The 21,248-nt window shown below is 51.9% G+C and overlaps 2 protein-coding genes across 16 annotated transcripts in view; one reads left to right on the top strand and one right to left on the bottom strand.

Annotated features, from left to right (window-relative positions):
* The window catches only part of CLSTN1 (calsyntenin 1), an 833,174-nt gene that overhangs the window by 319,477 nt on the left and 492,449 nt on the right, over positions 1–21,248 (top strand). The gene's annotated exons all lie outside the window — the stretch shown is intronic.
* Positions 5,939–21,248, bottom strand: part of KIF1B (kinesin family member 1B) — a 154,698-nt gene continuing 139,388 nt past the window's right edge. For all 8 annotated transcript variants that reach the window (XM_049775263.1, XM_049775264.1, XM_049775265.1 and 5 more), the window contains 11 exons: positions 20,325–20,439; positions 19,075–19,208; positions 16,830–16,891; positions 14,353–14,498; positions 14,005–14,244; positions 12,661–12,732; positions 10,673–10,794; positions 8,820–8,969; positions 7,889–8,081; positions 6,927–7,045; positions 5,939–6,540 (listed from right to left, as the gene is read on the bottom strand). In XM_049775263.1, coding sequence (XP_049631220.1) covers positions 6,498–6,540; positions 6,927–7,045; positions 7,889–8,081; positions 8,820–8,969; positions 10,673–10,794; positions 12,661–12,732; positions 14,005–14,244; positions 14,353–14,498; positions 16,830–16,891; positions 19,075–19,208; positions 20,325–20,439 — 1,396 coding nt within the window. In that variant the 3' untranslated portion in view covers positions 5,939–6,497. The remainder of the gene's footprint in view (positions 6,541–6,926; positions 7,046–7,888; positions 8,082–8,819; positions 8,970–10,672; positions 10,795–12,660; positions 12,733–14,004; positions 14,245–14,352; positions 14,499–16,829; positions 16,892–19,074; positions 19,209–20,324; positions 20,440–21,248) is intronic.

The raw sequence follows: 21,248 nt of genomic DNA, 5'->3' as shown, positions 1-21,248 counted from the left end.
CCTTCCAGAAGTGACCCCTGAGTGCAGAGCCATGAGGAACCCCTGAGCACTGCCTGTTATGGCCCCAAAACCAAAAATTAAAAAGTTTCTTAATTTGCCTTTGGTCTGATTCCAAAGCCTTGAAATGTTGGGTTCCCCCAAATTGGTGTTTTCTGGCACCTTGCAGGGAGCATTTCCTGTTTCCACACCTGTCTCTAGGTCATAGCCCTGTGCTTAGGTCTGCAGTGAGATTGGCAAGGAGGGGGGTCCACAGGCAGAGGGTTCAACTGAAGTCAACCCAAAGGCATCAAACAGCTGATCCACTGCTAGAAACTGAAAATTCTGGAGAAACCTCAGGAAGGATGGAGGGAGTGGTCCCCGGGAACCTCCACCCCCAGGGCCTGAGCTCAGACTGCAGCGTCCCTCCTCCCTCTGAGCCTCTTCTCCTCCACAGATGCTCATGAAACTGCTTGTTATCATATCAACGCGAGATGATAAACTTTCAGGGACCACTTTTCAAGGCCCAACTCTGCATCTGGAGCAATGCCAAGAGGCATTTTGCGCAACAGGCTTCTCCGGCTCAGTGCAGGCCAGTCGTTGCCTTTCAGCTTTGTTGCAACTAATTTCCTCTTTCCCCCTGGGGTGTCAAGGAAAGTGAACCCACAGAAGAGGCTGCGGGAAGGAGTTGATTGCTTTAGTCTGAGATTTGGCAAGGAGAAATTGTGCTGAGTCAATGTGACCAAGCCAGCAAGACACACCCAGGTGACACACACATCTAAGCAAACAGAGTTAAGCTACCAGGATTCTGGGATTCTTGAAGAATGTCCCACACTCGATGCCTTCCCCCAAAAGGCCCCAGATTCTAATAGGATCCACGAGTGTTCCAGTGGAAAAGGGCAGGGCCGGGACAAAGGTGCAAGTCTCTGGAGATTAACCCAGTGAAAACCAGGATTTGCTGACCTTTAATTTTCAGAAAATCCTCAAATGCTCGATTTAATGATGCTCCAGTAAGCCAGCTCACTACAGCAACTTATTTCTTGCCCTGAATCCTCCAATCTTGGATTCAAGCTCGGGTATCACCTGTCCAGAAACAGTCCGAACCCCGAAACCCTTCCAGGCTGTGTGAATTGCTGGGATTACTTAAAAGGGTGTGGAAGTAACAGGCAGGTTGGGTCAGATTTGAAACTCTCAGCTGGGCCCAGCTAGGATTATAGAATTTCTTAGAACTGAATGTAAAAACACTAACAATTTTGGGGATCAAGACTGCCACTAAGTGGCTGAGCGTTTGCCTTGCATGTATAAGATCCTGGGTTTGGGGGCCAGAGAGGTGGCGCTAGAGGTAAGCGCTTGCAAGCGCTAGCCAAGGAAGGACCTCGGTTCGATCACCGGGCGTCCCATATGGTCCCCCCAAGCCAGGGGCAATTTCTGAGCGCTTAGCCAGGAGTAACCCCGGAGCATCAAATGGGTGTGGCCAAAAAAATAAAATAAAATAAAATAAAATAAAAGATCCTGGGTTTGATATTTTAGCTTGTTTTTACTTGGGGGCTACGCCCAGTGGTGCTCTGGGGTTACTCCTGGCAGGCTTGGGGACAAATGGGATGCCAGAGATCAAACACAGTTCAGCCACATACAAAGTATATGGCTTACTACTGTGCTCTCTCCGGCCGAGGCCCACATTTCTCAGTCTGTGATGTGCTTGGAGAAGCTGTGAGGACTGCAGAGGGGTGCTGCGAGGTCAGAGCTGAGAAGTCTTCCTGTGGGGGTCGCTGTGGGGGGTGATGAAGCACTTGGGAGAGGTGATGCAGGGAACATGTGCAGATGCTTGCGTGTCTGCCATCTTGCACAATCACTTCCGGGGTGGGGGCTTCTCTTGCCTGCTGGAGACTTGGCATAAGGGGTGATTCTGTGCCCACTTCTATTGGATTTGGAGGCCCCAGGCCCAGCACTTTCTGTTCCTGCACACAGACCAGCATCCAACAGACAAATATAGGGGCTGGAGCCACAGCACAGTAGGGAGTAATTTCTGAGCACAGAGCCAGGAGTAACCCGAGAACCACAGGTGTGGCCCGACAGAATTAAAAAATCATATTTCCAACCCCCCAAAATCAAGCAGATTCAGTGGCAGTCTCAACACTTCCACCCAGGCCTAGGGGGAGTTATTGGCTGACAGTAAGGGCTCAGGAAGAAAGGGGGTGGGCTTCCAGCTGGAGGGGACAGGACCTGGGTTGAACACTGGCAAGAACAATGTCTTAATCACCCAAGTACTTTTTTTTTGTTGCTTTTGGGCCACACTGCCATCCCTCCTAGGTCAGCCCTGTGCAAGGCAAACTCCCTACCGCTGGCCCACCCAAGTACTTTCAAAGAATAGGCAAAGTGACCAACCGTGTGGCACAGGTGATGGTTTATATCACAGGTGACTTTGTTCCTAAAGGGGTGGGGACCTTTTCAAGTCAAAGAAATCCCTATAACTGGGGAGGTGAAGTCCCAAGGACAGATGTGCTTTGGAGGCTTTGTAGCAGGAAGCCTGGGATGAATCCCTGAGCACTGCCAAGTGAGCCCCCCATGCTGCCCTCAAAAGAAACAAAAAAGTTCACTTATGTAAACAGCAAAGGGTGCCAGAACGAATGCACGCCAAGAGCCTTCCGATGCGCTGCGTGTACCTTTATTATTGTTATTATTATTATTATTATTTTGACCTCTGTCACTAGGAGTTCCGTGATGCAAGCCTACCATTACACAGTTAGGTAATTCTGCATTGCACATGGAAGCTATACAGCAAAAGAACCGGAATTAGTACAAATACAAGAACTATATTTACATTCTGTATACTCAAGCTCCAAACGTCAGAGTATTTACATAATCAAACATGGACGTGAAGGTCGGAAATTAATCATGTACATTGGTTGCTAATGTGCTCGGCTCCAGTCACGGATCAGTTTGCGAAGTCCTGGTTCCGAAAGGCCACTTCTGCGCCGTGGGTTTTGTGGAAGTGCGTGAGGATGGGTGGGGAGGAGAGCCACGGACTCCGTGGGCAAGTGCTCGGAGCCACCTCAGGTCATGCCCTACACACGAGAAGGCGCTGGGTTCCTTGGAAGAAATGGTGTCAGGATGTTTCATCACGAGGACACAGAAACTTAAAAGACGTCAACGCAACAGATGGCGGCCAGGGTTTGGCAGGGGACCAATCACAGCTGGAACTTGCCATTCATTGGGAGTTTTTAATTTGTATTTTTTAATTATATATATTTATTTTTTTGGTCACACTGGTGATGCTCAGGGGTTACTCCTGGCTCTGCACTCAGTGATTGGGGGACTACGTGGGATGCCAGGGATCGAACCGGGGTCAGCTGCATGCAAGGCAAGACCCCTCCCCGCTGTACCATTGCTGCAGCCTTTGGCTAGGCATTTTTCTGTATCCGTGACACTTTCTTCCTTTAAAGCAGTGAGACTTCCCAGATGCAATTTTTTTTTCCATAAATGGCCTTTTGAACAACACCAGATACTCTTTCAACTGATCTCCCTGTGTGTGGAGCCGCACAGGTCAGTACTGGCCCCAGTGGCCGCAGTTAGTGTCCTAGTGAACACATCCCACAAACCTAATAGCAGCAAAATTAATCTTGTGTTAAGGAGTAGGTTAGTCGCCACAATTTTCAAAAGGGAACCGGGAGGAACTGGGAAGACCCACATCCAGCAAATGAACCAGCCCTGATCCTAGTCCAGGGGAAGGGGGGGCTGAGCTGGGGGGAAAAGGGGTCCACAGCGGGTGTTCCCAGCACCACATTCCCAGCTGAATCAATACACACGCCCCCCTACGCTAGCAGCAGGCCTCAAAGCCTTTGCTTTCAAAGCACTCAAGACAGTTATTGTTTTCTCTCTCTTTCTCTCTCTCTCTCTTGACCCCAAAGACCTTTCCAATATCAATGTGCTCCTTCCTTCCTTCCTTTTTTCCTCTTCAGACAGCTGAAACTGAACCCCGCCCCCCACTGAAAGAGTGAGATGTTAAGTGGCCTTCCAAGCATTGGAAGGGAATAAAAGCAGAGAACATCGGCTTCTTACTTCACCACTTTTAGCTGATGCCGTGGATTTGGGGTGCCCGTCCTTCCTTGCTTCCCGCTGTATGCTCTGGACTGGCTGGTCCGCAACAGCAGGCCCAAGAGCTGGCTGACTCTCGGGGGCAAGACAAGGACATGAGCAGCGGCCCATGTGGTTGCGGGGGGCCATGTTCTACAGGGCAGGAGGGAGGAGTGTGGGGAGGAGGAAGAGGAGGAAGGAGTCGACTCAGCTCGCTTTGACCAGTGCTCTCTGCTCTTTAACTCGGGGTCAAAGTTTTCCGTTTGTTTGCTTTCTTCTGGTTTTCTCTAAGGAGCACTTACTTCTTAAGGCAGTTTCCTTTGGGGTCACATTCTCCTCGCTCATCCCAGCCCTCTAAAGAGACCCAGCAGTGTGCCTCCTAGTGGGGGTAAAAGACCTTTTGGGGGGAGGACAGCTCACTAGGCTACAAAGCAGCTGCCTAGTCTAGCCTGTTGGATCATCCTGCACCTCCAAAGCAAACACTCCCCAAACCAGTTGTGTTGGAGTTGATCTAAAACCACGAGCCCCTTTCCCCTTTCGGGATGTCACGTGCTCTTCCTGGCTTACAGCTGCCTGCTGAGTGCCATGGACAAAGGCTACCTGCAGCTTCATTGGCAGGGGCACCTCATTCCCTCTGGACCCCGTCCCGAAAGCTGGTTCTCAGCACCGCCCTGTCCTGGATCTGCCTATATACCCTCAGGCCCTGTCTTGTCCATTGGACCATAAGGAAAGAAAGCTTGGACTATGTTAAAAATCTCACACGCCACGTAGAAAACAAGTAACACCATGGTAAGCGAGCGTCCTATGGTTAAGGGGAGGAAGAAGGTTCTAGAACTCTCTAGTGTTTTCATTTGCTCTCCTCGGAGGTCAGAGCCAGGCCAGTCCTCTCACTTGAGAGTGAGCTCAAGGCCACGGTCCCTCAGTGTTTCAGAAGGGGAGCTGCAGCCCTCTCTGAAGACGCCACATAAGCACCTTCCAGAACTTTCTATAGGGCCAGTGGGGAGGCCACTCACAGCCATCACCCTCCTGTGGGCCTGTCCCAAGTGCATAGTTAGGTGGGGGCAAGCACAGGCTATTGGGGTTCGGGAAGTCTCGTCCCTGCTCTTCTCTCTGGTGTCCCATTTGTGGGGTGGGAACCTGGGGTTCCTAGGTCTTTTTCACTTATAGGGGGTCTGGCCTGAAGCCTGGGCCCTAGAAAATGTTGCCTGCCTTATGATTTTTTTTGGGGGGGGGCCACACTCGGTGACACTCAGGGGTTATTCCTGGCTATGCACTCAGAAATCAGTCCTGGCTTGGGGGACCCTATGGGGTGCCGGGGGATTGAACTGCTCTCCGTCCTAGGCTAGCATGGACAAGGCAAATGCCTTATTGCTTGTACCACTGCTCAGGCCCCTGCCTGCCTTATGGAATGTAAGAAATCTAGGGAACCCAACATCTTTCGAAGCATACCCAGCTGACCAACATCATGAGGTGACTCATCAGCCATTGGCCAAGGCACCCCGACTGCAGTGACAAAGGTGTCAGGGAGCCAAGTGCTCCCGTGTGGACCAAGTATGAATGACAGCACAGCCAGGCAAAGAAAAGCAGCAAAAAGTCACAGAAACCTGAGATCCTTCTCCATTGGTTTCCCACTTCACACCCCCCCCCCCAAAATCCCACAACCTCTAAATCCTCAAGAACAGCCCAGCCCGGCCCTTCCCTTTTCACAGAGCTTTGTCCAGCCTCCCACCCTGCCCCCTTCCTCGGCCCTGCTGGAGCCGTCAGAGGCCCCAGTTCCCAAAACTCTCCCTGAATCCATCCCCAAAGTGACCCTCAATGCAAACTCCAAGGAGCAGCCACAGACAGACAGACAGACAGACAGACAGACAAAGAGACAGAGACAGACAGGTCAGCCTGAGAGGCCGCTGCCTTCTCCCTTAGTGTCTGAGGCAATGAAAAATGATCTCACCAGCGGCGAAAAGAAACCACTCGTGACATTTTCCTGCAAGACAGACCGAGTCACCCACATACTGAGGGACAAACGTCAGAGTGGATGGGACAGAACAGATGGGACAGGGACCCAAAAGACAAAAAAAATCAAAATCACCAAAAGAAGAACAAAAAGGAAAAAAGAAAAAGAAAAAGAACCTGGAGACTTCGTGGATCTCCTCTGGGCTTTTGGTGTTTTTTTTTTTGTTTCTTTGTCTGTTTTTGTTTTTTGATTTTTTTTTTTGAACTTTTTTCCCCTCCCCCCTTGTGTTAGGCCACATGCTACTAACGAGATTCTCAGCACAGGAGAGAAGTACGACAGCAATGAAGAGGGGGACAGGGGCGCCAGGACAGTGCTGGACTGGACGGGGAGGGAAGCCACAGGGGGCCGCACAGGGGTGACCGTCCCATCACGGACAGAGACGAGAGGCCCCGAGGTTCCGTGTCGCTCAAGGCCACTGAGGGCATCCTATAGTCGCTTAGAACTTGGCTTGGCTTGGGCATCTGCGGGAGAGCTTGGACCTGTGGGGACAGACATAGGGGAGCGGTGAGAGGGCCAGTGCCCCCACAAGCACTCTCTGTACCTCCTTGGGGTGCCCACCACAGACACAGAGGGCTACAATCACCCCGTTCCAACACCAACCCCTCAGGACCTCTGAGGCTGAATATGGTCTAATTCAGAAAGACCGTCAAGGCTTCTCTGGGTCTCCCCTTCCCTGGGGAGACAGCTCGAGCGCCCCTAAGGCCAGAGAGGAGAGCTGAGCTGGCAGAGATGCGACAGAGTCTGAACCTCGAACCATGGGATGATATCCTAGGGCAATCGGGGGCCCCACTGCCACCCTCCTGCCCACCCTCCAGAGTCTGTTCACGGGACGCTGCCTCTGCCCTGTGGAAGTGATGGTACCCACCGAATGGTGCCCACGAGGAGGGGGTTGAAGGCATATAACCAGTCGCTCATGTCCTTGTCGTTGAGCGCCTGCAGGAGGACTCCTCGGTGTTTTGTGCACACAGCAAATGTGTTGGGCACCTGGAAGGAGAGAGCACAGGTGGATGGGGTTACTTCTGCGTATTCCCACCACCAGCACAGAGCCAGGAGTGGCCCCTGAGCACTGCTGGGTGTGACTCCACTCTACCCTGATTCACCAGAAAGCCTTGGGAATGCTGGTGTGTAGGATGGCATGTGGGATGCCTAGGGCCTATGCCCAGTCTCCCAGAAACACCAGCTACAACCCCAAGCATGAGCTAGGAGCAGGTCTTGGAACAGCTAGGTATGGAGGAGGAGGAGGAGAAAGAGAAGAGGAGGAAGAGGAAGAAGAGGAGGAAGAGGAGGAAGGAGGACGAGGAAAAGAAGGAAGGAGAGGAAGAGGAGGAGAACAAAGAAATAGGAGGAGGGAGAAGGAAGAGGAAGAAGGAAAAGGAGAGAGAGGAGGAAGAGGAGGAGAAAGAAAGGAAGGGAAGAGGAAGAAGATGATGAGCAGGAGGAAAAGAGGAAGATAAAGGAGGAAGAAAAGGAAGAAGGAGGAAGAAGGAAAAGAAGTGGAAAGGGGAAGGAAGGGGAGGAAGGAGAAGGAAAAAGGAGGAGGAAGAGGAAGAAGAGACAGAAGGAAAAGGAGTGGGAGGAGGAGGAGAAAGAAAGGAAGGGTAGAGGAAGAAGAGGAGCAGGAGGAGGGGAAAAAGGAAGGAGAAATATAAAGGCCTCCATATATAACAGAAGAGGAAGGTGAGGAGAAAGAGGAGGAAGAAAAGGAGGAAGGAGGAAGAAGAGGAAGGAAAAAGCACAAGAGGGGAAGGAAGAGGAGGAAGAAGGAAGAGAAGGAAGAAGAGGAGGAGAAGGAGGAAGAGGAGCAGCAAGGTCCAGGCCCCAGCTAACCTTGCTGGCGGCGCGCGGGTCCTCGCTGAACTCCACCTGCGCCGTGGACAGGTTGATGAGGCCCCGCTCCACCGGGTCTTTGTCACTGTTGTACATGAGCACGTAGGGCCGACGCACCACGACAAAATGTTTCGCCCAGTTGCCCGAGAGGGGCTCCTTGAAGTTCAGGTACCCTTTCTTGGACACCACGGAGCTACGGGCCAGAAAGAGACACGCTGGTTTCTCAGGAAGACGGAGGCAGACGAGAGCCGGGAAGCACCAGGACACCTGGACAGCCCAGGCCAGGCGAACCTGGCCACAACTTGGAGTACCGGAACCAGTACCCACTCCTGGCCTAGCGCACAGCCCGGGCCCCACCAGCTCTTGCCCTGTCACTATACTGGCACAGACCTGTGGCAGAGGCGCCGGAAGTAACTTCTGAGACTGATCTGCTCTGGCTTTCCAGCCTCATAGGGGAGTGTTGAACACAACTTGTTAAACACTTAGAAAGTTTTGTTTGTTTTTCAGTTTTTGGGTCACACCCGGTGGCACTCAGGGGTTACTCTTGCTCTGTGCTCAGAAATTGCTCCTGGTAGGCTCAGGGGGACCATAAGGGATGCCAGAGATCGAACCAGGGTCCATCCCAGGTTAACAGAGTACAAGGCAAACACCCTACCATTATGCTATCACTCCGGCCCCTAAAGACAGAGAGGTTTGGTGTCTCTACTGTGAAGCAATTCCCACAGCAGGCTCAGCCCAGACCCATATCCACTCGTAGAGAGACAATGAAAGACCAAAGAAAACTGAAAACTCCTTTTCTCCTGGACATGAAAACTCTTTGAGTCTACATCGATAACTCTCCCAGGTCATAGAGCGGTGCTGGCTACCGAGTTTGTCCTGGCCTGAGATTTATCCTTTTAGATCCAACACCTCTGGACAATCTGGTACTCACCCAGGTCTAATTTCTTCAATATCTGGAACAAGGTTGAGAAATTCATTTTTTCCCGCTCTGGCCAAAAACGGTGTTTCCAAGGCCGGGACAATCTGAAACTGCTCATACTCTGGGCCGGGGCTAGAGGCCCTAGAATTGGCCTCTGGGGTCCTTTGGAGGGAGAGGAGGGAGAGGAAGGAAGCAGGAGGCTCAGTTAAAAGCAGATCAGCGGCACCCAATGCAATGCACCTCTTTCCACCAAGATCTGAAAACTCTGGTTTCGGGGAGCTCTACTGGGAAGATATGCTAGCAGCACTGCACTATCTCTGTCCTGCTGGCAACTCCGTCTTCCCAGAGTTATGAAGGCCTTTCACCGCTGAGACCCACAAGAAGGCACCACCCCACCTGCCCAGGACTCAGGCACATGTGCCCAGCTCCTGGGTGTTTTTTTTTTTTTTCTTTTCATTTTTGGGCACACCTGGCCTCGCTCAGGGGTTCTTCCTGGCTCTATGCTAATAAATCTCTTCTGGCAGGCTTGGGGACCATATGGGTTGCCTGGAATCAAACCCAGGTCCATCCTAGGTCAGCCATGTGCAAGGCAAATGCCCTACCGCTGTGCTATCTCTTTGGCCCCTCCTGGGTGTTTCTATGCACCCCTGGACACAGGGAGATCTGGACCAGTAGCACCTGCTTTGCCTGAGAATGTGTCAGAAATTCAGCCTCTTGAATTACAAACCTGAGACACACCAGCAGTGCTGGGCAGAGCTTGGCATGTGCTTGGACCAGACCCCTTAGAGAGCAGCTGAGAGTCCCTGGATGCATCTGTGCTGGGCCAGACAAGACCCTCCCCCCCAAATCTACAGATGAGAGTCTCTGGCTATGTCTATATTGGACCAGAGCCATGTCCTCTCCCCCACCAGAGCACAGCTGAGTATCTCCAGCTGCCATGGGTGGGATCACTGGTGACCTGGAATTAGAGTTCTCCCTACTGCTCTGCACTGTTTAGTCTACTTATTTTGGGGTGTTTGAGGCCACACCCAACAGTGCTCGGGGATCACGAGTGGTGTGGATTAGGAGGACTTTATGTGGTGCCAGGCATGGAACCTGGGTTGGCCACCTGTAGGGCATGTCCCTAAACCACTGTATTCTTTGTCTCGGGCCCCCCCTTTTCAACCTTATTGTTTGGAGTGACCTGTGCTCTCAACTCCCTTTATGGGGCAGCTACAGTGAACCATTGATTTCTCTCTCTCTCTCTCTTTTTTTTTTTTTTTTTTTTTTTGGTTTTTGGGTCACATCCGGCAGTGCTCAGGGGTTACTCCTGGCTCTATGCTCAGAAATCACTGCTGGCAGGTACGGGAGACCACATGGGGTGCCGGATTCAAACCACTGTCCTTCTTCATGCCTTACCTCCATGCTATTTCTCGGGCCCCAACGACATGCTTTTATCTCTGGGTCAAACCCAGCAGTGCTCAGGACTTGCTCCAGGTTCTGCTCTTGGGGCTCACTTCTAGTAGGCTAGGGGGGACTGTGTATGGTACCCAGGTCCCACTCAGGTTGACCATAGGCAAGAAAAACAACCTGCTGTACAAGGTCTCCAGACCCACAAATGCTTTTTCCAAAGCGTTTTCACATTTTTCTCAAGCTAGGGGCTTATTTCCCATTGCAGGGGCTGAAGAAGTGAGCAGGGGTGGAAAAGAGGGAAGGAAGGAGAAGAAGGAGCAGAGAATAGGGTGAGGAGGCGGGGAACATGTCTGCAGGCACAAAGCCTCTGTCTCAGGACTGCTTTTGCAGAGTCCCCACACTGCCCCCTGCTGGCTCCAACACCCAGGGACAGCATGGGACACCCTGGGCTCTCAGGCCTATAAGGAACTCACTTCTGCTCCATAGAGTTGCTGCGAGTGTCCTCCAGGGAGGGGCAGGTAGACGAGGGCGTCAGGGTGGCGCTGCTGAAGCTGGACACGGACGGGTCCCGGCCCAGGGGAGAGATGTCTGACAGCTGGGAGTCACAAGACAAGACAGGGAGAGATAGAGACACAGAGGGAGAGACAGAGAAAGGAAAGAGAGAAAGGAAGAGAGAGAGAGAGAGAGAGAGACAGAGAGACAGAGAGACAGAGACAGAGAGAGACAGAGAGAGAGAGGCAGAGAGAGAGACAGAGAAAGAGAGACAGAGGGTGAAAGACAGAGAAAGTGAGACAGAGGAAGACAGACAGTGACAGAGACAGAAAGAGGGAAACAGAGAGGAAGGGAGAGACAGAAGGAAAGAGACAGAGGGAAGAAGGGAGACAAAGTGAAAGTGAGAGATAGAGAGAGAAAGAGAAATGTTTTCTGGGTCAGCATTGCTTCTTGTGGTAGCATTTGCTTGTGGGGCTCTAGGGTGGATTCTGGTACATCGTTACCTGTCTCTAGTTCTCTGTCTATGTCTCTCAGCCTGGGACACAGAGGCTCTGGGCCACTGGCTCTGAGCACGCCCACTGCCCTTCTCTCACAGGCACTGCTCTGAGGGGGCAGAGGTTTGGCCATGGAGAGACAATGTAGGGCCAGTCTTGGGGAAGAAGGCAGAGTCATTGGCCCAGCAGAGGGAGTGCTGGGCAGTGGTCAGAGCTCCCGTGTGAGAGCAAGGGGGGAGAAGCCGAACGAACTATCCCCGCGGTAGTAATAATGTCCACTGCTGACTCTCCCAAATCACTGGCATAACCAGGGAACTGTGTTATGCCAAGACCCCCTACCACCAAAAAATATCCCAGCAGGAATGCAAAGACCCAAAGAGAAGAGGGTGGGGGATGTGGCTCAGGGCAGTGGCCAGGTCCCCCATGAGTAAGACCCTGGTTCAATGACCAGAATGACAAAAACAAAGACCCTCCCTGCCACCTCCGAGGAAGCCTTGAGCTTGGATCGTTTAAGCAATTGCAAATAAGGCCGAGGTGACAACCGAAGTGAATGACACAGTTCTTTGACTCATTTACCTCACTCTTTGGCTCTGCACCAGGGATCACTCCTGGTGGTGCTTGGGGATAGAACCTGGGTCAGCCGTGTGCCCTCCTTGCTGTACTAACCCTCTGGCCTCTTTTCCTCACTCTTGTTTTTGTTTGTTTGTTTGTTTTTGGTTTGTTTTGTTTTTGGGCCACACCCGGCGTTGCTCAGGGGCTACTCCTGGCTGTCTGCTCAGAAATAGCTCCTGGCAGGCACGGGGGACCATATGGGACACCGGGATTCGAACCAACCACCTTTGGTCCTGGATCAGCTGCTTGCAAGGCAAACGCCGCTGTGCTATCTCTCCGGGCCCTTTTCCTCACTCTTGTCTACAGCAAATAACCATATGTACTACTGAGAACCGCAGGATTTTGCGGTGGGAGAATAAAGTCACCCATTGGCACTAGCCAGTCCTGGTGGTGCTTGGGAGCCGATAAATGAGCCAGAGATGGGCCAGGAAGTGCCTCAATCCTTTTCTGTGTGGCTGGAACCTCAGGACTGAGGATCTGCCATGCAGTGAGGAGCATGCGGCCTTCTAAGATACTCTTAAAAAACTCACAGAAAACCCATGTTTTTTTTTTTTTTAGAGGGATTTTGGGCCACACCCCGTGACATTCAGAGGTTACTCCCAGCTATGCACTCAGAAATCGCTCCTGGCTTGGGGGACCATATGGGATGCCAGGGGATAGAACCATGGTCTGTCCTAGGTTAGCGCGTGCAAGGCAAACGCCCTACCGCTTACGCCACCACTCCGGCCCCAATGTGCTACCATTCTGAGGGACTCAGAGAAAGACTCAGTCTTCAGATCGAAGCTTTGAGTCCAAAGAGTTGGGCCATACTGAGCGGATGGGGCCAACCTATCTGACCCACCGCAGGCCCTCCACTCACTCACCTTGCAGTCGCTGCCGCTGCCGGGCATCTGGCTGATCTCCCTAGTGAACGTGTGTGTCAGGAGCTGCAGGCACTGCAAGAGAAAAGGGGCTCCTGGGTTTCACAGGCAAAGGGAGGGCTGCGGGGCAGGGAAACAACTGAGACCCTCCAGAGAGGGGTGCTCAGGGGCTCAAGAAACTCAGCACACAGCATACATACGTGGTGGTGCTCAGGGCGACGCCCAGCACAGTGTTTGGGGGTGGTGTGGGGTTGGGGACCGACTCTGGGCCTCCCGCAGGCAAAGCCTACACTCCCTCCCTGGGAACTATGGCACCAGTTCCAAGAGCTCTACCTGCCTCTCTTCCACCCAGGCCACAAGCTCGGTCTTCACTACTGCAGACCTCAGATTTTTGGGAGCAGGCTGGGGTCCCCTCAAACTCCTCTCCAGAAAACTCCTTCATACTGACCATGCAGGAATAATGGCCCTCCTGACTCCTGATTCCGTGCTCTGGGATAGAGCGTCTGTCTGTCTGACACACACACACAGACATGAAGGCCCTCTGTCACACACACATACCAAAGACCCTCAGCCTCACACACATACCAAAGACCCTCAGCCTCACACACACATACACATAGGGCCTCTCTCTCTCTCTCACACAGACGTCTCTCCCTCTCTCACCCTCTCTTTTCTCCCTCTCCATCTTTCCCTCTTAATCTCTCCCTCTCTTTCACACACAGGGTCTCTCCTCTCCCCCTCCATCTTTTTCTCCCTCTCTCTCAATCTCTCTCTCTCTCTCATACACAGGGTCTTCCCTCACTCTCCCCCTCCTCTCTGTTTCTCCTCTTTCAATCTCTCTCCCATTCCATCTCTCCCTCTATTTCACATGCTCAGGGTCTCTCCCTCTCTCTCTTCCCCCTCCCTCCATCTTTTTCTCCCTCTCAATCTCTCTCCCTTCTTCCTCTCATCTCCCTCTTATCTCTCTTTCTCTCTCCCACCTACAGGGTCTCTCCCTCTCTCTCCCCTCCCTCCCTTTCTTTCTCTCTCTCAATCTTTTTCCCTCTCCATCTTTTCCTCTCTCTCAATCTCATTCTCTCCCTCTCTCTTTCACACACAGAGGGTCTCTCCCTCTCTTCCCTCCCTCTATCATTTTCTCCCTCTCTCAATTTCTCTTTCCCTCTCCCCTTCTCTCTCATACAGTCTCTCCCTCACTCTCCCCCTCCATCTGTTTCTCACTCTCTCTCCCTCTCTTCCTTTCCCTTTCTCTCTTTCTCAATCTCTCTCCTTCTCCCTCCCTCTCATCCTCCTGTCTCTCCCTCTCTCCTCTCTCTCCCTCTCTTTCCCCCTCTCTGGGCAGCACCCCACCTTGGTGGCCAGCTCCTTCTCTCGGTCCACCAGGCTCTCGATGTCAGCCGAGTCGTAGCCGCTGCTCTCGCTGGGCGTGATGGCGCTCTCGAAGGTAGCGCTGGAGATCTGCGAGGAGATGCTGGTGGACGTGCTGAGGGTCCCGCTGCTCAGGCTGGGGGACAGCGAGTCGCTCAGGGACTTGGGGACGCTGTCGCCCAGCCGCTCTCGTAGCAGGAGGAAGTGTCGCGTCTTCTCCACCTGGGGGAGGACATTTCTGGCCTCAGCCTGGCAGGATCCAGGGGATCGGGAGGGGGTGCTGTCCAGCGGTGTAGGGAACCCAGTGCCCTGCCAGCTCCCCAAGACTACCTCATGCAGAAGCTCCAGCTTCTCCAGCTCCCACTGGTGCTCCAGGATGAGGCTGTCACCTCGGGGCCGCCAGCCGGCCAGGTTCTCCTCGCCTCGCACGTAAGCCACCGACGTGTCTAGGACCCTTCGCCGTCGCCTCTGCATCCCTGGGACAGCCAGAAAATCAGTTTTTTGTAGCTCGGGATGAATGAGCCTGTGATCCATACTAGCTACATTTGGGGAACTCAGTCTCGGATTTATCTCGGGTTTTGTTTTTTCGTTTTGTTTTGGGGCCATACCCGGTGATGTTCAGGGTTATTCCTGGCTCTGTGCTCAGCAATTGCTCCTGGCAGGTTCAGGGTACCAGATGAGATGCCAGGAATTGAACCCAGGTCAGCTGAGAGCAAGGCAAATGCCCTACCTGCTATGCTATCGCTTTGGCCCCTTATTTCGGGCTTTATCATGAAAATGATCCCTGAGCTCCCAAAGCAACCCTCAAATGTATTTCGTTATTGTTGTTGCTCTGTTTTAGGGCCACACCCAGGGATGCTCAGAAATGACTCCTGGCTCTGTGCTCAAGAATCACTCCTGGCAGTGCTTGGGGGACCCTGGAGAATGCCAGGAATAGAACCAGGGTGGGCCGTGTACCAGGCAATGCCCTCCCCACTGTGCTCTTTAAGTTGTTATTATTATTATTATTATTATTATCATTATTATTATTTTGGTTTTTGGGTCATACTCGGTGGCATTACTCCTGGCTCTACACTCAGAAATTGCTCCTGGCAGGCTCGGTGGACTATATGGGATGCTGGGATTCGAACCACGGTCCTTCTGCATGAAAGGCAAATGCCTTACTTCCATGCTATCTCTCCGGCCTCGGTTTTTTTTTTTTTTTTTTGTTTTTGGGCCACACCTGGTGGTGCTCAGGGGTTACTCCTGGCTCCATGCTCAGAAATAGCTCCTGGCAGGCACGGGGGACCATATGGGACACCGGGATTCGAACCAACCACCTTTGGTCCTGGATCGGCTGTTTGCAAGGCAAATGCCACTGTGCTATCTCTCCTTTAAAAAAATGTTTTTTTTTTTTTTTGGGGGGGTGTGGGGGGAGGCATATCCAGTGATGCTCAGGGATTCCTCTTGGCTCAGCACTCAGGAATTACTCCTGAGGTGACCATACGGGATGCTGGGGATCAAATCCAAGGCAGGTGTCTCTCTGGCCTTGCTCTACTTGTTTAATGTCATAAAGAGAAATGAATTTAGATCAACTTTAAGAATTTCTCAAAGAACTCTCTCAATTAGCTGATTCTGGAATTTGGATTCATATGCAAAATGTTTCTTTTTCACTTTTCTTTCTTTGGGGGCTACATCTAGCTGTGCTCAGGGCTGATTCTCTTTCAGCCATCACTCCTGGTGAGCTTAGGGGGCCGTATAGGATGCCAGATATTGACCTGAGTCAGCATGGAAGGCAAATGCTCTATCTGCTGTACTATCTATCTCTCCAACCTGCAAAATTTTGCTTTTTTTTAAACCAAAATTTATGTGCCCACTTTTCATCCATATTTCTAAAATGATCCAACTCATACTAATTCAATATTTTTGGTTCCCACTCCAATTTTCAAACACAGAAATGCAAATAGTTGAGCTCAACAAAATATTTGAGCTCATTTCAAAAAAAAAATAATAGCAGTTCAGAGAGGGACCATAAAGTGGACACAGAACCAGTCCAACTTGCTTGTTGGTCTCCGGAGGAAGGAAGTTAAGCTGCTCTTTTGGCAGCTCCTAAGGTGACTCTGTGACATTATCTCTGGGCCCAGACTAGACGGAAATGGTCACGAAGTAGTTGTATTATGATCCCAGCTCCTGGATCCATCTTTTATTTTATTTATTTATTTTGGTTTTGGGGCCACACACAGCAGTGTTCAGGGGTTACTCCTGGCTCTGTTCTCAGGCATTGCTCTTGGCAGTTTCAGAGAACCATATGGGATGCCAGAGATCAAATCCAGGTTGGTCCTGGGTGGCCATGTGCAAGGCAAATGCTCTACCTGCTGTGCTATCTATCACTCTGGCTGGATCCAGGTTTTATACTAGCTTTAGGTGAAAAGGTAATCAGCACTCTCAATCCCAGCACCATTCGACCACAGAGTGATTGGCTTATAAAGTAAAAGCTGCTCTTAAAAATTCTTTTACTCTATACTATTAGGTAGGGCTCTAACTTTGCTTATATATATTGTTTTTTGAGCCATACCTAATGGTGCTCAGGAGTTACTCCTGGCTCTGCACTCAGAAAATACTTCTAACAGGTTTGGGGGACTCTAAGGGAGGCCAGGAATTGAACCTAGGTCAGCATGCAAGGCAAATGCCCTACCCACTGTGCTATCACTCCAGCCCAGGGAGTTGACTTGAGACCTGGTCTACTACCAACACAACACACGTAGACATACTGTCCCCCCAAACACATGCAGACATACGATTTCCCACAAAGTTTTATACATGCTCACCTGGACTTCCTGTGTCTGCCATTTTGCACAAACTAAGTTCATAAATCCCAGTGACTCGGTTACTATTTGAATAAAAAAAAACAACAGCTTAATATTAATACCGAGCAGCACAAGATCAGAACACGTTCAATTTTCTGCTTAAAAAATGGTCTCCCTGACAGTCCCTCAACCCACCCTCAGGACAAGTACAAACTGATGGAAAAATCTAAGTGCTGGCATTTATTCTTTGGGGAGGGTTGGGGCCACATGCTCCTGTGCTCTGGGGGTATTTCCTGGCTCTTTGCTCAGGAGTGACCCCTGGTGGTGTTGTCTGGGAACTCCAGGCGCAGTGCTCGGCCACACACAAAGGCCAGCACCTGCTCTCTGGCACAACTTCTCTGGACCAGACATTCTTTGCCTTCTGGCTGTAGTTGCTGGTGCTCAGGGACTACTCCCAGCTCATTGCTCAGGGGGACATGGGGTGCCATGGACAGACCCTAGGCCTGCTGTCTAAATCTGTCTCCCTGGGCTTTTCCACAGACATTTCTCAGTCCTTTCTTCACATGTTGTGAAGGACTGTTGTTCCCAGGAGGAGCAAACCTCCTTTCATCTCAACCTCTCGAACATTCTTTATTTTTGGTGATGGGTGGGGGTTCACACTTGGCAATGCTCAGGGGTTATTCCTGGCTCTGTGCTCAGAAATTGCTCCTGGCAGACTCGAGGGACTATGGAATGTGGGGATTAAACCTGGGTCCATCCCGGGTCATCCATGTGCAAGGCAAATGCCCTACCTGCTGTGCTATTGCTTTGGCCCCATTACTTACATTTAAAAGACCATTGGGGGGCCAGGGATATGGTCTGTCTCCCTCCCAAATTTGCTGGGTAGGGCCCCAACACCCCAAAAAATGTTTAACTGAAAGAAAAGGACACTTTGTTCCTTCGCCATTGTTGGAAAGCATCTGGTTGGCTGGTTTTTGGACACATCTCATGGTGCTCAGGGGTTACTCCTGGCTCTGCACTCAGAAATCTGCTTCCTATAGAGCTCTGAGTCCTGAGGCCTTGTATATCCAAGTGTCCTACCTGCTGTGCTATTGCTCGGGCCCAAGTCACATTTTTGGTCCCTTTTCTGCAATGCCAAGGATGGAACCCAGGCAAGGCCTTATAATACAAGTGTTTTCCTCCTGGGACTCATGTCCTTTCCGTTTCCTTAATTTAATTTTATTATTTATTTATTTTTTAGTTTTTGGGCCACACCCGATGACACTCAGGGGTTACTCCTGGCTCTGCACTCAAAAATTGCCCCTAGCAGGCTGGGGGACCATATGAGACGCCAGAAATCAAACCGGGTCCCTTCCGGGTTGGCCGCATGCAAGGCAAATGCCCTATAGCTGTGCTAGGTCTCTGGACCCTAGAATTTTTTTTTTGGGGGGGGGTTTTTTGGCCACAGCCGGTGAAGCTCAGGGATTACTCCTGGCTATGCACTCAGAAATCGCTCCTGGCTTGGGGGACCATATGGGACGCCAGGGAATCAAACTGCGGTCCGTCCTAGGCTAGCACAGGCAAGGCAGATGCCTTACCGCTTGTACCACCGCTTCAGCTCCATCCTTTTCCTTAACTTTAATATGAAGGGGGCACCACACCTAGCGGGACCAAGAGCCACCCCCAGCTCTGTGCTTAGGGCTCTCACTTCTAGGGGCACTCAGGGGGTCCATAAGCATGTGGGTCAGCTACTTAACACTTAAGCCCCTTAACCCTGGTACTATCTCTCTGGGTCTTCTAGTACTTTCTTTAATGATCATTAATTTGGGGGGGTGAGTTTTGGGGTCAGTTGGTGATGCTAGGGTCCACTCCTAGCTATGTGCTTCGAGGTCACTTTTGGTGGCATCAGTGGCCCATAAAGCATTTAGGTCAATCACATACATGGTGAGCACATTGGTCTCTGGCCCTATCTTCTCTGGCCCTCTCAATACTTCTGTTTTTGGAGGGGGTGTCACACCTGGCAGTGCTCAGGGGTTACTCCCGGCTCTAGGATCAGGGGTCATTTCTGGTGGTGTCTGGGGAGCCATATGGGATGCCAGGGATCAAAGCTGGGTTGGCTGAGTGCAAGGCAAACGCCTCCCACTGTGCTGTGGCTCCAGCCCCTTCCCATATGTACTTTACTGAAAGCCAAGGTGGGTATCGCAGGTTACAAAAGGGTCAACAGGAGGCAAACTCAGCCTGCCAGAGGCCTGAAGGGAGGGCAGCCAGGCCTGCCCAGTGAACTTACGAGTCTGGGGATTTGGAGTAGCCGCTGCCGAAGAGGCTGCGCAGAGAGCGGGGAGGCGAGATCTTGGCATCGCGGGAGTAGAAGACCATGCACACGTCCTTGGTGATGACAGCCGGCTGGATGCAGTGGTCGAGCTGAGAGCAGACAGGGCAGGGCACTGGGTGAGAATACGACCCAGGAACCCAGCCCTGCCCCTAGTGCCTGCCCCATTCAGAGTAGCCCGGTTCCAGGCTGGCGAACAATCCGTGCATGGGCACATGTGTCTGTTGGCTGCTGGGCCACACCCGAGGGTGTTCAGAGGCACCTCCTGGCTCACGAAACATTATTATTCCCCTTCCTCCCTCCCTACCTCCCTACCTCCCTCCCTCCCTCCCTCCCTCCCTCCCTCCTTCCTTCCTCTTCCTTCCTTCCTTCCTTCCTTCCTTCCTTCCTTCCTTCCTTCCTTCCTTCCTTCCTTCCTCTTTCTTCCTTCCTTCCTCTTCCTTCCTTCCTTCCTCCCTCCCTCCCTCCCTTCCTTCCTTCCTTTCTCCTTCCCTCCCTCCCTCCCTCCCTTCCTCCCTCCCTCCCTCCCTCCCTCCCTCCCTTCCTTTCTCCCTCCCTCCCTTCCTTCCTTTCTTCTTTACTCCCTCCCTCCCCCTCCCAACCCCCCTCCCTCCCTCCTTCCTTCCTTCCTTCCTTCCTTCCTTCCTTCCTTCCTTCCTTCCTTCCTTCCTTCCTTCCTTCCTTCCTTCCTTCCTTCCTTCCTTTTGTTTTTTTGGGCCACACCCAGTGAAACTCATGGTTACTCCTGGCTATGTGCTCAGAAATGGCTCTTGGCTTGGGGGACCATATGGGATGCTGGGAATTCAACCCGGGTCCCTCCCAGGTCGGCTGCGTGCAAGGCAAACGCCCTATTGCTGTGCTATCTCTCCAGCCCAACAAGTAATATTATTATCATTGTTATCCCTATTGATATGGGGAAACCAAGGCACGGAGTAATCACACAACTGGTCCCCAGACCTGCAGGCAGGAGGCAGCAACAAGGGGCTTCCCACAGGGCCTGAACTGCCAGCCACAAAACTTCCTTAAAATCATAGCCAAGTGGCCACCAAAACTGAAGACCAGCAAGGACTCAAATCCGATCAACTGTGTGAGCTCCAGACACTAAATCTGGAGTGTGGTAGAGACGGAGGAGCCGGACCTGTTTCCTGTGTGTTCCCCACTGTGTGGCAACCCTAGAACTCAAGCCTGGCTCTCACGAGTGTACTCACCTCTAGGTAAGCCGACAGGGTCATGTAGATCTTCTCCCCGTAAGGGGTGACGCGGTTCAGGAGGAGAGAGTTGTGCAGGGAGCTGTCCCACACTGCCTCGAACCGATAGAAGGTCCTACGGGTGAGAAGGCGGAAAGGGGTGTCATAGCAAAGAAGGCAAGGTCACCTGAGTCCAGATACTGTCGATGCAGTCAAGTGACAGGCCCCTGCCCCCATTGACCGGTCAATGCACCAAATTCAAATAGCACCCAGAAAGGAGCTTTCTTTTTCCCTGCTAGAAACCTAACACCAGTGAACTCTGCAAAGGGGTCAGGAGGAAATGAGAAGTAAGTCTGGACGGAAGGGAAAAGCAGCAGTGCTTAAGTGGGCCCTGGCGGTTGGCAGTGACCCAGAAGCAAATGCTCTGTGACTTTAGGTGTTAAACCAGTTCTGCTGGGCCTCCTGGTGTCACAATCCAATCTGGGAGGTCTTGGGAGGAAACGGGAAGAAGGGAAGAAGAAGGGAGAGGGCCCTGATGAAGTGTGTGTGTATGTGTTCTGGGTCCCACCTGACGGTGCCCATGGTTGACTCCGGGCTCTGCATTCAGGGATCACTCTTGGCCCTGAGCTCAGGGATCAATCCTGGCCTTGTGCTCAGGGATCACCCTGGCTTTGTGCTCAGGGATTGCTCTTGGTGGTACTCAGGGGACCAAATAGGGTGCCGGAGATTGAACTTGGGTCATCTGCATGCAAGTATCCTTTCTGCTGTGCTACTTCAATTGCTATGAATGTAAGGTGAAATCAAGTCAACTAAGCAACAAATTGTGGATAGGAAGGAAAGGAGCAATGGCCCAGCCAATCACCCTTCATCAAGACCCAATCTACACACTGACTGTCACACTGGGCTGTGTATAGTCCAGGGCTCACACAGGGCCTAATGCACATA

The sequence above is a fragment of the Suncus etruscus genome, chromosome 6, assembly GCF_024139225.1.
Source record: "Suncus etruscus isolate mSunEtr1 chromosome 6, mSunEtr1.pri.cur, whole genome shotgun sequence".
NCBI classification, from domain to species: Eukaryota; Metazoa; Chordata; class Mammalia; order Eulipotyphla; family Soricidae; genus Suncus; species Suncus etruscus.
Note: the sequence above shows the minus strand (reverse complement) of the source record. Positions and strands in the feature narration are given on the sequence as shown.